Raw genomic sequence first — 16,338 nt, 5'->3', positions numbered from 1 at the left:
AGAATGTGTGACGTTAACATTTTACTGTTAGCAGTTTTACTGTTTCAGATGTGTATTTTTAACCACTGTTATTATTCCCCCCTTTCACAGCCTGGGAGGGCGATGCCTGGCTACCCCAGCTCACCCCTCCCAGGGAACCCTACTCCTCCCATGACTCCTGGTAGCTCAATGCCACCTTATATGTCACCTGGTCAGGATGTAAAGTCTCCCTACCTCCCTGATGTTAAGCCCAATATCAACACAATGCAGCCCCCTACAGGTACCAGAGCTCAAGCATTCTCATTATATTTTCTCACAGTTCTTCCTTACATGTAAACTGCAGTTCACTGTATAAAGCTATTTTACTAAACATGCTTCAGTCGACTAGAAAATGGCCCCTATGTACTTTTACTGTTTAAAAATATTCCGGATAAATAAACCTGATTGCTGTATTTGCCCCGAGTTGATCTCAAGCGAAACGATAACTAAAATCACATTTGCCATATTGACATTATATAAATCTTGTGAAAGGTGTTTTTTTTTTGTGTGTGTGTGTTTTTGTAATTTTTTTAATATTAGCTATTGTAGAATTTTTACAGTTTTGTGTAAACAATTTTTTCCTTGATTCTCTTTTCTTTTTAAACCCTCTATATGTGCTACAAATATATATCTATACGTGCTACAAATACAGTTTTAAAAAAAAAAAAACCACTTCTTTAGTGTGCTGTCTAACTCTTCCAGTTTCTACAGGAAACCCAAGCGATGACCTGCGGCTGACTTTCCCCGTTCGGGACGGGGTGGTGCTGGAACCCTTCCGGCTGGAGCACAACCTGGCTGTCAGCAACCACGTCTTCCAGCTGCGTGACTCCGTCTACAAGACACTCATGATGAGGTCAGATGATCTAACAATCCCATCCCAAGCTTCTGTATCTCTGCATGAGCATATCTCCCTATTATGTCTGGCTATGTCATGTTCTTGGATATTTATTGCTTCTAAATCATCTAGTATATGAACGCTGTGTTTAAATACTAAGTGTAAGTATATCTTAGTCATGGTTAGTGGCAGCACATGCTATCCCTAGGTTGAATCATCTACTGGCTAACAGTGGCTTTTAAAATGCACAGGACAACAAGCACAGTGCACAAGGTCATGTATCTTTACTGTGGATATTCCACATCGTCTCTTTACATGTGCCAGCAGTTTTACCCTTGACAGTTTTGGAAGAAAATGTAAAATATACATTTGTTATGGGTAGAGGTTAGTTCACAAGCCTCGGTTTTGTGAGCCAGGTGAAAACAAGTGGTTAGTTTTTTTGTCTTTGGTCATTTAAAATAGGAGTTGCTTATTATTAAGTAAAAAATGAAAGATATAGTTATGTTTGTACACACACATTGTGTATACTGATGTCTCATACTGGATTGTCTTGTTTGTTTAGGCCAGACCTGGAGTTGCAATTTAAGTGCTACCATCATGAGGACCGGCAGATGAACACCAACTGGCCGGCCTCTGTGCAGGTGAGCGTGAACGCCACGCCCCTCACCATCGAGCGAGGCGACAACAAAACCTCCCACAAGCCTCTCTACCTGAAACACGTGTGCCAGCCAGGTCGGAACACCATCCAGATCACAGTCACCGCCTGTTGCTGTGTAAGTGTTTGGCTTTTTGACACTTTTATTGATTTTATTGTGAACACAAGTGTTAGGTCCATGCTAACACTGGGCTCTGTCCTAATGAATACTGTTGTTTTGTTTGTTTTTTTTTTTTATATGAAGAAAGCCTTTAAAAACCACACACACAGTACAGTTTGAGCACGTGATAGTAGTTTAAATCTAAATTAACTAGCAAAGTGTTAGGAAAGGAAACAAGGTAAAGAAGAACTGAAACTGGACATTTGATTTTCTTATACTTATCATAGGCAGGATAGTATGATATGTTTTTTAAGTATAATATATTTTTGTCAAGGTGTGTTTTCTTTTCCTCTCCAGTCCCATCTGTTCGTACTGCAGCTGGTTCATCGGCCCTCGGTGCGCTCTGTGCTGCAGGGTCTTATGAAGAAGAGGCTCCTTCCAGCCGAGCACTGTGTCACCAAAAGTAAGCTCCAGTCCTGCCAGTTCACCCTTCGTTTACATAGTGTAATAAATATTACATTGATCATTTTCACCCTCTGCTGCCAGTCAAGAGGAACTTCAGCAGTGGAACCATACCAGGAACTCCTGGGCTAAATGGCGAGGATGGTGTGGAGCAGACGGCCATCAAGGTTTCCCTCAAGTGTCCAATCACTTTTCGACGCATCCAACTTCCAGCTCGGGGCCATGACTGCAGGCACATACAGGTGAGAGGATGAGGGGCGTGAGTCCTGCTTTCTACCTTTGTACTCTAAATAACATTTGGGGTTTTCTTAAACCATGTAGTCAACCTCAGCCAATGTTTGGTTAGGATAAGGATCAGGCTGTTTGTTGTAAAAAAAAAAAATTTAGCTGATAATTATGTTCAGCGTGTTCTTTGAGCTCCAAATATTTTTTTTTGTATATTGGTTCCATAGAACTCTGCCTATAAAAATGGTGAGTAAACATGTAACCCGCTCACTAGTTGCTCTAATTACTAGTGTATGTACCTTTAACAAGACATTATGCTTTATAGATTAGTTAAAGGTGCCTTTCTATGTGCTTGTGTTTTCCCCCTCAGTGTTTTGACCTGGAGTCGTACCTGCAGCTTAACTGTGAGAGAGGGACTTGGCGTTGTCCTGTGTGCAAGTAAGAGTCCAGAAATCCAGTGTTTTGTGTGCTAAAGAATACTCATGTCTTCTGTCACAAGACCAAAATATGCAGTGTCTCACTAATTCTAAGCTTGTGTATGCCGTGAGACACTTTCTAATCAATACAAAGATCATATATCAGATTGACTATAAGCTAAGCAGTTTAGCGTAGCTTGACTCACCTGGGCAGCCTTACCAGTATTATTCTCTTCTCTCTCTTTATTAATTTATTAATCCCTAGAAGCAAAACACATTGTTTTACTTTCAGAATAACAGGAAAGTGATTTAATCTAATGATCCATCAACCACTTTAATACCAACACTACTGTTAAAGCTAAAACTATCACCACAATGGTTAGGAAAAAGGACTCCTATGGTCCAATGCTCAAATGTTTTGTGCTGGTTTTTGCAGTAAGACAGCTCTTCTGGAGGGACTAGAAGTGGATCAGTATATGCTGGGCATTCTCATCTATATCCAGAAGTAAGTTATTGTACCTCACTGTGACCTTAGTTCCGTCATTATGAAATGATCTCCAGTGCTCTGTAACCTGAATTTTAACTTGTTTTTATAGTTCGGACTACGAGGAGATCACTATCGATCCAGTGTGTAGTTGGAAGCCGGTCCCTGTGAAGTCTGACCTACATATTAAAGAGGATCCGGACGGTCCAGCTCTGAAACGATGTCGCACCCTCAGCCCCAGTCACATGATCCTGCCCAGTGTTATGGAGATGATCGCTGCGTTGGGACCGGCCTCGTCACCCTACCAGTCCTTACCACAAGGTGGTAGCAGCAGCACGCCAGATTACCCCAGTCAAGGTTGTTAATTATTTTGGCTCACGCATATTGAAGAATCATTACATCTCTCCACCATGATGCCATATATGCGGCAGTTAGAAAACATTGTGGTTGCTTTCTTCAGGTGTTTTAGAGGAATAACAGTAAAACCTTCTTCAATACAGATCGATAGGTGTAGTGAGATGGAAGAAAAGTAGCAAGTGGGTGTGAAAATGTAGATAGAACATTTAAAAGATAAAGCTGCACAGACAGATAAGCAATTAATGACGGTTTCTAATAATGAAGTCCACCTGTTTAACTTGAGTACTGACTGTCAGGCTGAATGCTGATAGTGTATTTTTTTTTTTTCTTCTTTCCTCTTGTCTCAGCCGGTTCGGGATATTCCAGTCAGCCAGGCTTCTCAGATTTCCCCAACGCCCCCGGCACTCCAACCTTGGGCGAGTTTTCTTCGGGTCCTCCGCCCCTCTCTTACCAGTCTGACCTTCCCAGTGGTCTGCTGACACCTGAGAAACCAGTGGGGCACCCCATGTCTGGACAGGTAGCAAATCTACACCATTTGTGCCTCGAACAAAAATATTTTGGAATGTCTTTTGGCCAGTACGAATTTAATATCCACATATGCCACTCTGGGCTTAAGTAACTTGTACCTGCAAGTTAAAGAAACATACCTCACACCACTGACATGCATTAGTTGCATCGATAGCATCATGCAGCGAAAGCAGCTGATGGCTTTACGGCCCCGTGGGCTGCATGTGAGTGTAAGAGCTCCTTCACTGGTTCTGGAGGCGACAGAATGACCTGCTGCACTGTTAGCCATGTCACTGACAGCTGCTACTCTTAACCACAGCTTTCACACACTTAAACTTTCTTCTCTTAGGCACACTTTCTGTTTCTCTGTAGGCACCTACAGTTTAATAATCACTTATATCGCTCCCTGATCTTCCCTTTTCTTTTTTCTTTCTTTTTGTAGATTACTCACTCGAGTCGCATGGACCCATCCCATAACCCCCTCCAACAGCAGCAGCAACCACCACAGCAGCAACAGCAGCATCAACCTCTCCATGGCAATTCCAACTTGGGCGGCCCAGGAGGACCCATGCATTCACGTAACTCCAACCAGAATCCTCGGCTGCACACGGATAGCTTTGGCCTGGGGGGCCCTGGGGGGCCAGGCGATGTAACGGAACCTGGCCTTGATGTGAGTTACCAATCAACCAGTCATCTGGATTGTGACAGAATCCATGACCGATCAACAACCTAATACTGTCTCTTCTCTTCTGTTTCTCCAGCTGCTTCCAGAGCTAACAAACCCAGATGAGCTGCTGACCTACCTGGGTCCTCCTGACCTCCCTAACAACAGCAATGATGACCTGCTCTCGCTGTTTGAGAGCAACTGAGTTCACACACAGCTTGTACAAAACCTCTAGCTTCGCCACACCATCCTTAAAAAACAAAACAAAACAAAAAAAAAAAAAACAGCAGTACATACTCTTAGCACGCTACAAGAAGGTTTGGAGGATCAGGGATTGGAATCCTCGCAAACATTTGAGTCTAATTATTGGCCTGCTCTGTTCCTTTGAAACTGCAGAAATGCTCATAGCAAGGAAGGTGCAGAAGATATAATCTGACTTTGACGTTACTGTTAGTCTGCCTCTGAAAAACGTCATGGTTTTATTGTGTTTTTATTTTTTATTTTTTTCTAATTTGACGACTCCATCTTCTATTTCCAGCTCCTGCAAAATCCATTTGTAGAAAAGCACCTCATCTGACGTCTAACTTGTGCTTGGTGTAAATTACATTGCATTTGAAGTTTATGGAATTTGCCCATTTGTCATTTATTCTTGATCATGATTTAATCGATTGTGAAGTACTGACATTCTTTAAAAATCCAGAATTTGTCGATAACAAGGAGAACCGAATTTTGATAAAGCTACGTGCTCTTTAAGAATGACATCAGAACAAAAAAGCCAACCTATGTCTGGCCTCTGTTGTAACTTGAATGCATGTAAAATGTTGGGAATGCCAATGGACCCTGCAAACACAAGACACAGACATGCCTTACCTCCAAAAAAAAAAAAAAAGGAATCTCCACCAGTAAGCTAGCATGCTATCATTGATGCCCACCCACACCATCTCCCAGATTTGTACTTGGAAGTCCAGGAGTTGGCGTATACTTTGTGTTAGGAGCCTCTTTCCAGCCTGCATGCCCTTGTCCTTTGCCTTGCTGTTTAGAGATGCAGTCACAAAGCATATCTCGCTGTAGCATCAAAGAAACGTACTGTACTCATTTGCAGAACTTAAAAAAAAATTGCCTGTGTCTAGAGGGAGGGGCTTGAGTCCTGCTCAGCCACTGTAGATATGAATAAAACATTCAATCCCTGGGGGTGTATTTACAAAGATGAAATAGAAGCACACCTTAATGCACAGACATACCACAAGCTACACCGAGTGTGTTTCTGGCACATGCACTCCTCTGGTCACAGCTCTTTGTCTCCTGGCTTGTTCTTCTTCTCCTTCAACAATGGTGTCTTCCTGCACTGTTGGCACAAATCCTGTGCTGATTGTAAAATCTGTCTTACACGCAAGAAGGGACAAAAGTTTTAATCCTGATCATTTTCTATCCACACAGCCTTTACCTTTACTAAGAACCGGGTTATTTTAGTTTACTTTTAGATATGCAATATCCCCCATCACTCAGCAGAAGGACTCGGCAAAAACAAGAGGTCTCGCAGAGCACAAGCATCCCAGACACATATCTCAGACAGGGTATCTCTCTCACAAATGCACACTCAAGCTCGCAAAATGCAACTCTATTTTAAGAGTGCATTCAGGGCCTAAAATTTTGCAGTCTCACATTTCGTCTCTGACATCCAGATTGTTCATTTTTGCAGTATGATGGCCTCTTGATAGCCTGGTCTTAATGGCAGTACCCATCACTTGTTACTGATGAGGAACAATTAGGGAGCTGTGTTGAAAATATGTACAGATATAGGATTATTATTGTTACAGATGTATACACTCTTTGTACCCCACGATAAAACACGCATACACTTTAAACACTATGACAGATTTTTTTTTCTTTCCCAAAAGCTCTTGTTCCTTTTCAGTTCACAAAAAGAGACTCGATGGAGAGAGGAGGACAGTCTGCTGCCCTGTTTCCTGTCTTGTCTTACTTTATTATTTATGATTGCTCTCTGGATGCTGTTGGCTATGTGTGCAGTCTGTATCCTAAACGATCCAGGGAGGGTCAGGAGTTCTTGGATGTGCAATTGTTTTTGAAGACATTTGTGTATCATACAATTTTATCTTTTGATTATATATAATTATTGTTATTATAATAATTATAAAGATAATTGGTGGACCTGTATGCATCTCTTATGTGTGTTATCTAGCAAAGTTTATGAATTTGTTAAAAAAAAAAAAAAAAAAAAAATTAAAAATGGAAAAAAGTACATTTCACCATCAGTTCTGTGACCATGAAGGCTTTCAATAAGAGCAGCTTTGAGACCAGAATTATGTCACACTTACTGTTCATCCAACTGTTAAAAGAAAGAAAAAAAATGTTTGACCGTCATGTGTAGGTGAATCCTTTACGTTTTAATGATGGAATTAAACTTGAATAATCTTAATCATTTTTTTGTTTGTTTTTCTAAAGATGTGAAATATTTCCATTATGTTTTTTAAGTAAAGACTTAATCCCCATCTTGTTGCATTTGAGTTATTTGTGATTGTGTGGGAAAAATGATTCCAGATGGGAATCTGCTTACTAAGATTTATCCAAATCCATTATATATTTTTAGTGTGTGATTTAATGAATTGGTGATTAATCCAGCTAAATAACTATACTTGCTCTATAACAAACACACCTTTGATCATCTTCAGCTGTGATTTCCACAACTGTAATAATATGTAATCATCATCACAGACCCCTTAGCCATGTTCCACATGCTCCTGGCACTTAGCCTGAAGTACTGATCATTAGACTACAGTGAATATCACAAGAGGTCCTTTAGTTTCATTAAAGTGCCATTAAAGCACTATGTTTACACACTATCCTAATGACCAGACTCCTGTAGGACTCATTTAAAGTCCCATTAGGAAAGCATCAAACAGGTGAGTCACGTGTTAACCCATCAGGAGCCTATAGAACCACGTGTTTAAGCGTTGCACATACAGTACAATGGCGTCCATGTTTGTTTTTGTTCTTCAGCTAGAAACACTTCCCTGTTTTGGCTACCATCTTCGTGTTTTAACCTGTATTTTGTATTCAAACTTCATAACAAACACATGAATCAGAGGCGCCAGTTAATACTTTTCATAGCTCATAAACATTCTGGCGCTCTTCGCACTGATCTGTGCCATAATGGCGGATTTAATCCCTGGCCGACGCCCTCGCGCCATCACGCACATCACTAACCGCGCGAATATGCACGTACACGCCTACAGGTTTCGCACAACGCTTATTGGATAAAACGTAGTGTCGTCATTAAAGCCAAGCGCAACAGCCGAATCAGAATCAGGCTCGTGATATAACCGTAACGCTGCTGTATAGTCTGCACTTCTTATAGGCTGTACTGCTTGTCAATCAACGCTCTCACATCTACGTACGTTCCAATAGGAAGCCGCTTCCGTGCTGCTTCTATATATTCAAGTTTTCGCTTAGAATTCGGTCCGCTACATCCTGTTCACGGCTCGCCTGCGTTTAACTTTTAATAGCAGAGGCTTAAAAGCACGTCTGTGTCCGACATGGCCAAACCTAGAGTGTTTTTTGACATCACCGTCGATGGAAAAGCTGCAGGAAGAATTGAGATGGAGGTGAGGAGGAAAAAAAAAAAAAACGAAGGGTTTGTTTAGACGTGTTGAGCCGCCTGGCTGCGGTTTAACAGCTACAGGGATCCTGATACTGTTCCGTGTGTGGATGCAGAATTAAAGCCATTTCAGGACGTGTTGAACTGCACACGTGTCTGTTTACACGCACCTGGTGCGGCTGTAGGCGGTGAGAACGGTGTGTTGTGATGAACGTTTTTAGTCTTTCGCACGTTTTTCTGTTTTTTTTTATTTTTTTTTTATAAGGTTAACTTTATGACGTGAAAATATAGTTTGTACGCAGCCTCACGTCGAAATGTCACGTGTTCCGTATTAAACCGAGTCGAAAGACGGGAAAAGTTTCGTCTCGAGCTTCCTCCTGTGCACGTTTTGAGTTAATTACCGACGCCATCTTCATTCCTATATCCTCGTGAAAAGGTGCCATTTTGAATCGCCTTAAACCTACACAGCTTTGCATAATTGGTTATATTTGCTCCGTGGTTCTCTTTTGTGGCTTTAGATTTAGCCTAGACTTCAGATTAATGTTTTTGTTTTTATGTATTTACTTTTTTGTGCAAGAACGTTTCTTTGCACGACTTTTTGTCTAACTCGTTCATATTAAGTGTTTGTTTATTAATAGCCGTGTTGGTGGCCGTCAATCAGATCATTTAGCATAAATACATTTTGCTACTGCTGAAGGGTTTGAGACCAAGCCCAGCAGGACGTCTCCCGAATTCAGCCTCCATGTCCTCGCATGCCCGAAAACGATTCTTCAAAAGAGCCGAATGGGGTTCCACGATTTATCCCACCAATTTAGCCTCAAAACAAGTTATTCGGCTGATTTGTCTAGCAGTGTATATGCTCTGTTTAAAAACAAACGTGTTCTTTAATGCTTAACCGATCTAGTTCTTAGTAAATCCTCGTTGTGGAGTGTAGTTCACGCGCATTCGACTCTTTCCGGTGAGTCATCTCAGGCTTGCCTTGACCCTCTTGCTGAAAATTCAGTATTTTTGTCTCGTGAGCATCTAGAAACCTTTTAACGCCACTTTATAATCCATTTTTTTCTTGATTATGTGTGTGTGAAGCCCAGATGGATTAACGCATACACGAGTATTTTTTGCGGTTTTAGTTATTCTAAACCGTTGCTCTGTAACACGTGCAGTGTAGATGAATATTTTGTGAGGGAGTGTCGGTTCCTGCTGGTAAACCGAGACGATTTGACGCCCTGGAAAAAAACTGAACATCGCTCTTAGCCGATAGAGGGCGCACCACTGTATCCACAGCATTGATCGGTGTGGGTGAGGACTTGATGTCCCACAGACTTGCACTGATTCATTGAAATGTTGTGAAGACAGTCATTAAAAGATATAAAACACCTTCATTTACCACCACTGAAACGTATGTAAATTACTAGGTCGAATTACTACACTTTGATTTACACTGAACTAAAGTGCACGATAAGCTAATCAAGGGTTTTTTTTTGTTTGTTTGTTTTTCCCCCAAAATCCCATTTCAAGCAAACGAAGTTATAAAAGGTAAAGTAGTGTTCTAGTGCTTTAGTTCAGGTATTGGGTTTCCACCCTGTCTAGCTATTCAACATGCAGACGGGCTCTGGGCTGATGTGCTTACCATGTAGATCTTTACATGATCCAGTCAATCGTTGTTGCTGTTATGGTTTTTAGCCCCTTTAAATCCTCCTTGAAATATTCTGGAATGTTAATGTATTTATTGACCTCAAGCTTAAAGTATAAACACATTACTGTTTGTGGTTCTTGTGGCTTTTAATGGTGAAAAGCTGAGTTACTTTGACATGCACTGACTGGTTTATGTAAATATAGAGTGTATATATAGTAATATATATGTAAATATATAGGCTTTGCCACAGCCACTTTGTGTATGGTTGATATTAGTTCACAGACCAGTGAGGGTTTCTGTATTCTGATTCTCATTCTCTCTCTCTCTCTCTCTCTCCCCCCCTTTTTTTTTTTTTCCTTTCCTTTTTCTCTTTCTCCTCAGCTGAGAGCAGATGTTGTCCCCAAGACTGCTGGTGAGTTGAATTTTTATTCTGGTGTTTTGTCTCCCCTGTGGCCAATGACCCTTTTTTTTAAAAACGAATGTTTCTTCATGTAAATGTATTTATAGAAAACTTTCGAGCTCTATGCACTGGAGAGAAGGGTTTTGGCTACAAGGGGTCTGGCTTCCACCGCATCATCCCAAAGTTTATGTGCCAGGTAAAGCCCTTCTGTCTGACCCTAAAATAGATCTGGATTTTTCATTTTGGGTTATTGATTGGCTCTGAATCACTGTTGCGCCTCTTCAGGGTGGTGACTTCACAAATCACAACGGAACCGGTGGAAAATCCATCTACGGCAACAAATTTGCAGATGAGAACTTCACTCTGAAGCACACAGGACCTGGCATTCTGTCCATGGCTAACGCAGGACCCAACACCAATGGCTCACAGTTCTTTATCTGCACTGAAAAAACCAGCTGGTGAGGGCTTGGCTTCAGAATTTTCACTTGCTTTATTTATTTCCTTAAACTTTGCATTGTGGATGCAGTGTAACTTCTTATAAATGTTGTTAATAACGCTCTAATTCTAACATGTTTATTCATTAAGGAACATTATTTTAAGCCATCACCACTATTTTGTTTGTTGTTTCTGCATCCCAGTCTGTGGTTGTTGGTGTGATCAGTGCCCCAAAAATACTTTCATAGTGGAAAACCTGGTTTATGGTTTTATTTGTCTTTAACAACAGCCTGTAATCAGTGTACAATACCCTGCTGTTGTAAGCTGTCCACTTCAAGGTTAAGTGAATGTACCAGTGTTCTTAAAGTGGATGGCTTGGCATAAACGAAAAACTTGTAGCCAAGTTTCATGTTCTCCCTCTTCTCTTTGAACAGGCTGGATGGCAAGCACGTTGTGTTCGGGTCCGTGGTCAACGGCATGGATGTAGTCAGACAAATGGAAAAGTATGGAAAAGACTCTGGCAAGTGCTCTGCCAAGGTCACCATCGCTGATTGTGGCCAACTTTAAATACCGCTTCCACTCTACACTTAGCTTCAGTCTTGTGCATTCCTTTCCCTTCCTTTAATTTCCTTTTCTCATTCCTATTCTTATTAAAACACTTGTTAGAAAAAAAGAATGTCGTAAATAGAACATTTGTTTAACACAAAATTAAAGGTGGAACAAGAAACTGTTCAATATGCTTTATTATGATTGCCACAAACATTAAATGTTTTGTTTATTCAAGCATCAAGCTTTTCAAACCATGGAATATAATTCTTTAGAAATTTCTAGGACCAAACTGGTTGTTGTTTTTGATTTTTAGAAATGGCACTGCTGAAATTCACTAACTGGCAGCAGTGACCGCACTAGAATTAAACATCATGCTTGAAATTTGGAAATTTTTAAACAGTTAATGCATTTTGGAAATCTTGTACTGTGTTGAAGCTGTTGCAACTAAAAGCTGTAATTAATGGAAAAGGAAATCAAGGTGTGTGCACTGTATGCCTTTTGAGAGGAAAATAAATTTGAAAACTAATTGTTTCTATGGTTTTTTTTTTTTTTTTTTTTTTTTTTTTTTACATTTTTAGAGTCTACATCAGTGATTTGAAGTAAGCTATTTTGGCTTTATTTACATGATCTCAACTGCCATGTTTAAATCCTACCATTTGCCAGAATACCAGCCTGTGTACGTGTTGGGCATCACAGCTGTTCTTGGTCCTTTCCAAGTCTGGAAGTTGCAGAACATCTCATTGGAGCATTTATGTTGGTGTTTGCTCGTGCTAGTTATTTACACCAGTTCATCCAGTATGCTGCTGATGTGCTTGTTCGGTGCACCAATTGGTTTGTTGCACATGGGACACACACAGCGCACTTCCAGCCACTTTAACAGACACCTGCAACGTAGGAACAATAACATGCAAGTGTCTACAACAGTATCAAGGCTTTTCGGTTTATCTTATGTAATCCATCATTTTCTAATATTTTCAGTTGTGTAGTCACTCAGATTATTGACTCTACCATGAATAATTCTACTACCACCTAGTGGCAGAGGCATGGAAATGGTCAGTCAAAAATTGCTGTAACACTAACTCCAGTCCACATCAGGATCCATCACAACTCTGGCATTATGTTCAGAATATTGTCAGGATTAGATCAGGAACTGTCATTTTTCAGAAAGCTAAGACTCACCTGTGGGTTTCTTTGTCTTTTTTTTTAGCACTTATGACAATATACTGTATGAGTTATTAACATAACGGAGACCTTCAGCGTCGATTACCTTTTGTGAAAGCAGTGTTGGCATGGCAACATCGCAAGTTCGTCTTTTATCCTGAAGTCCTCTAAACACACGGCGCATGTTTGCTAAAGGATGAAAGACCGAGCAGCCTGGTTACTGAGCACTTCTAAACTACCTTTTTTTTATTTTATAGGTATTTAAATGTTTTTTTTTTAACTCACCCCATGAATATTCAAGTGCTTTGTCTCATCCTTCAATACGACCTGCAAGAAATAAGACACTTGAGCATGATCACTCAGATCTTAATCCAGCAGGTTGTCTGTTGAGTCATATTTACCAGTTTGTAGGCCAATCTCTCAGACTGGGCTTGATGTCGCAATTTACTAGAAGAGAGGATCACAATGAGTCAGGAAGACAGGAATGGAGAAAATGGCTTTATAATTAGACAAGTGTTAAGCAATTTCAACTAACTACCATTTGCCGTGGCTTCTTTTCCCTGTAGACCAGCTGGAATGTACGTTTGTTATATAAATAGCTGTTTTTTCAATAGCAATGAATGGTTAGAAATTCCTTTTTTTTCTCAGTCACATGTACGTATTTGTAGGTATATAAATTGTTAGTGTGGAGATTTTATCATTTATTTTATGTGTGTTGCCTAAACAAATGAGTACTCAGTGGATATCCTTTAGCAAATAACGTGAAAAAAAAACACCAATATTTTGAAATTCTGACCCTGTAGTAGAAATGAGCCTAAAGGCTACTTAACTTGCCAGGAGATCCCCACTGGGGTAAACCGTCAGTCAGTGAGCGAGTGAGTGGGTAAGTCAGAGTGTGAGGCAATCAGTCAGTCAAAGGGCGAGTCATTGGGCAAAGCGGTCAGTCAGTTAATCTGAGTTAATGGTTGAGTCATTGAGTGAGGCAGTGGGGCATTTTAGTGACTGAGTAAGTGGATCAGTGAATGGATGAGACAGTTAATGAGTGAGTGATTCAGTCATTCAGAGGCACTGACCAGTGAGTGAATGAAGCAGTCAATCAATTTTAGTGAGTGAGGCAGTCAGTCTGTCAAGTTACTTAATGAATCTAAGTGACTGAGACAGTCAGTCATTTAGTAAATCGGTGAGTGAGGCAGTCAGTAAGTGAATCACTGTGTGAGACAGTCGGACACTCAGCAAGCAAGTCAGTGAGTGAGGGAGTCAGTTTGTCAGTTAGTGAGGGAGTCAGTGAGGGAATCAGTGAGGCAGTCAGTGAGTCAATAAGTGAGTGAGTGGGCGAGTCAGTCAAATACATCCTAGAATCACTGATGTACCAGATACATTCACACCACCCACACTACCATCCCTGTCACAGATGTGATTAAAACAATCTATCGTTCAAATAATATCTGGCCAGTGTTTTTTTCTGTTGTGTTCCCTTCCTGTTTCATTACCAGACATGGTAAAATAGTGCTAAAACCTCTGCATTGCAACAGGCTTAAAGTTTAAAATTTGTATCTAGGTAATGCACCTATATAAAAGGTTTGCAACACATGAAATCATTAAAGAGTTTAGCTCAGTGTCACTGTTTTATCTTCCCATCTGCAGAGCGGAACAATCCTATACTTATTCTTCAGACACAGAATATTACAATGCAAATTTTAATCTTATTCACTTTTTTCCTTCCACATGGATTTGTCAACGTTGAGAATGCTAAGTGCCAAGAATAGCAACAGGAAAAAGATGGGATGATATGATCTGCTGCTGAATTGTTTGAGCCAGGAAGTATCTCAGGCCAGAGGAAGTCCCTCTGAGCTGGTGTCTATCAAATATCAAATGATCGATATGACAATATCTAATAGGAGTGTGCGCACATGCAGTTGTGTTTCACAAACTCTAAATATTTTTCTTTCTAATCCCAGCACGCTTGCACCAGGTCAGTGGCTACGTCCCAAACCACACACTACTCTAGTAAATATTGTAAAGAACAGGGGACATAGCAAAAGCACTGACTAGATCCAAGGTACATCATATCATTAAACAGCTGATAACCAAGAGCTGACAATGATGCTGTATTCATACAGACAACAAGCAAGCATTATGAAATTCACCTTATAAAGCAGCAGCAAAATGTCAGGCTCAAGATGAAGACGAATATCCCAGTGCCAAAGATGACTATGTAAATATTCAAAACTAGGTCCTGAAAGGCAACAGCAGGCATAGTGCTGTGGAAGAGGATCATCCTCTGTGATTCAAGGTGCCCTACAAGAGAAAATAAGAGTAAAAAATATGAAATGACTGATGCTTGTACTGTCAGATTACTGATTACACCATTTTTAAAATAATATTTCAACCAATCAGCTATTTGATACTAATGTTAATGTTATTTATTTAGAGACAAATAGCAATGATGGGAAAATGTGCAGCACATTCATTTTTCATTTAAACATCAGTTCAATTCATATATATATATATATATATATATATATATATATATATATATATATATATATATATATATATATATATATATTTCACAGCTTTTATAGTCTTTCTATTGTGTTGTTTTCATTATTTTCATTGTTCATGAATTACAGAAAAGGTCTTTTGTAGGATATCTGTATTTTATTTAAGTTAATAAGTACTACACGGCTGCTTGACTAAAAACTTTACATTTTCCCCATTATTATTATTATTATTTGCCGCCGTTTAAATAATTAATAATAAGCCATTTGACTAAAATAGCCACTTAGCTAAGAGCTGTTGCGGTGTGCGCGCGCGCTGCTAACAGTCTCACCATTCTGAAAGGCTCCGTCGAGAGTTTGGATGAAGATAGAGCCTCTGTTTTTAAATATTTCAATAGATATCTTTGAAAATAAGGCATTCTACAGCGACAGGTCTCGGGTATTTGTTATCCAGGGTCCATGTGTAGATGAAAGAAGGCGGGGGATGTGGTCACGACATGGCTAATGATGCTAATGATGCTACTGTTGACGTTGCTGCCATGACGGCGTTGTGTTCAACTCATGCAGTAGAAAGGGGAAGGTTATGCAACACAGTCATATAAAAACCCTCACAGAACGTGTCATCACATCTGATCAGAGTTTTGTTTTGAAACGTGATGATGTGATTCCTGTGTGAACACGTGAACCAACACGTGAAAGACCTTCAAGCAACACACGTTTGCCTGTAAAACGGTACTTTCTCACACTAATCCATGCATCTGATGCTTAAAATTAAACGAGTCCTATATACAGTTAAGGTTAAAATAAAGACATACACGACCTATGGAATGTGACGTCTGAAAAGCACGTGTCAAGAATGAATGCGAGTTCCACGTGACATTTAAAGCATCTAAAGCAAGTATAAACCCCATAGTTATTCTACCATGGGTCTTGGGAATAATAACTAGTTTGCATAGTTTGCAGCACTTGTCATTTTGTTTCTTACTCATCTCTGACTACAATTTTTTCGATGTTAGATACTTTAAAGATATATTTTATAACCATATGTACAAATCAAATCTTTGTGTAGTGCATTAAGCGAGTGCAAGTTCTAATTCAGGGGGGCACGGTGGCTTAGTACGTTCGCCTCACACCTCCAGGGTCGGGGTTCGATTCCCGCCTCCACCTTGTGTGTGTGGAGTTTGCATGTTCTCCCCGTGCCTCGGGGGTTTCCTCCGGGTACTCCGGTTTCCTCCCCCGGTCCAAAGACATGCATGGTAGGTTGATTGGCATCTCTGGAAAATTGTCCCTAGTGTGTGAGTGCGTGAGTGAATGAGAGTG

The 16,338-nt window shown here is 40.2% G+C and overlaps 3 protein-coding genes across 5 annotated transcripts in view; 2 read left to right on the top strand and 1 right to left on the bottom strand.

Annotated features, from left to right (window-relative positions):
• Positions 1-7,233, top strand: part of zmiz2 (zinc finger, MIZ-type containing 2) — a 32,388-nt gene extending 25,155 nt beyond the window's left edge. For 2 of the 3 annotated variants that reach the window (XM_060895445.1, XM_060895446.1), the window contains exons 9-19: positions 91-259; positions 721-871; positions 1,416-1,626; positions 1,966-2,071; positions 2,155-2,312; positions 2,666-2,733; positions 3,148-3,216; positions 3,308-3,552; positions 3,900-4,069; positions 4,502-4,729; positions 4,821-7,233. In XM_060895445.1, the coding sequence (XP_060751428.1) occupies positions 91-259; positions 721-871; positions 1,416-1,626; positions 1,966-2,071; positions 2,155-2,312; positions 2,666-2,733; positions 3,148-3,216; positions 3,308-3,552; positions 3,900-4,069; positions 4,502-4,729; positions 4,821-4,928 (1,683 nt within the window). In that variant the 3' untranslated portion in view covers positions 4,929-7,233. The remainder of the gene's footprint in view (positions 1-90; positions 260-720; positions 872-1,415; positions 1,627-1,965; positions 2,072-2,154; positions 2,313-2,665; positions 2,734-3,147; positions 3,217-3,307; positions 3,553-3,899; positions 4,070-4,501; positions 4,730-4,820) is intronic. The other variant, XM_060895447.1, reaches the window with a different exon arrangement.
• Positions 7,234-8,178: 945 nt separating this feature from the next.
• ppiab (peptidylprolyl isomerase Ab (cyclophilin A)) lies at positions 8,179-11,882 on the top strand. Its single transcript, XM_060895625.1, has 5 exons — positions 8,179-8,346; positions 10,354-10,384; positions 10,480-10,568; positions 10,658-10,830; positions 11,242-11,882. The coding sequence occupies exons 1-5, from the start codon at positions 8,278-8,280 to the stop codon at positions 11,372-11,374; spliced, it is 495 nt and encodes a 164-aa protein (XP_060751608.1). The 5' UTR covers positions 8,179-8,277; the 3' UTR covers positions 11,375-11,882.
• Positions 11,682-15,574, bottom strand: LOC132863065 (RING finger protein 122). The gene is made up of 6 exons (XM_060895626.1): positions 15,351-15,574; positions 14,665-14,815; positions 12,919-12,964; positions 12,803-12,844; positions 12,624-12,706; positions 11,682-12,240 (listed from the first exon to the last, which is right to left on the bottom strand). The coding sequence occupies exons 2-6, from the start codon at positions 14,793-14,795 to the stop codon at positions 12,135-12,137; spliced, it is 408 nt and encodes a 135-aa protein (XP_060751609.1). The 5' UTR covers positions 14,796-14,815; positions 15,351-15,574; the 3' UTR covers positions 11,682-12,134.
• Between the last annotated feature and the right edge of the window lie 764 nt (positions 15,575-16,338).

This window comes from Tachysurus vachellii, chromosome 20 (genome assembly GCF_030014155.1).
Source record: "Tachysurus vachellii isolate PV-2020 chromosome 20, HZAU_Pvac_v1, whole genome shotgun sequence".
Classification (NCBI taxonomy): domain Eukaryota; kingdom Metazoa; phylum Chordata; class Actinopteri; order Siluriformes; family Bagridae; genus Tachysurus; species Tachysurus vachellii.
Note: the sequence above shows the minus strand (reverse complement) of the source record. Positions and strands in the feature narration are given on the sequence as shown.

What these genes read in the sequence shown, in the direction of transcription:
- LOC132863065 (XM_060895626.1), bottom strand. Translation starts at nt 14,795, where the DNA reads ATGATCCTCTTCCACAGCACTATGCCTGCTGTTGCCTTTCAGGACCTA. An exon ending in AGAGATTGGCCTACAAACTG is followed by an intron (nt 12,845 to 12,918) that starts GTAAATATGACT and finishes TATTTCTTGCAG; the next exon opens with GTCGTATTGAAGGATGAGAC. An exon ending in AGCACTTGAATATTCATGGG is followed by an intron (nt 12,707 to 12,802) that starts GTGAGTTAAAAA and finishes TTCATCCTTTAG; the next exon opens with CAAACATGCGCCGTGTGTTT.
- ppiab (XM_060895625.1), top strand. Translation starts at nt 8,278, where the DNA reads ATGGCCAAACCTAGAGTGTTTTTTGACATCACCGTCGATGGAAAAGCT. An exon ending in CAGGAAGAATTGAGATGGAG is followed by an intron (nt 8,347 to 10,353) that starts GTGAGGAGGAAA and finishes CTTTCTCCTCAG; the next exon opens with CTGAGAGCAGATGTTGTCCC. An exon ending in TGCACTGAAAAAACCAGCTG is followed by an intron (nt 10,831 to 11,241) that starts GTGAGGGCTTGG and finishes CTCTTTGAACAG; the next exon opens with GCTGGATGGCAAGCACGTTG.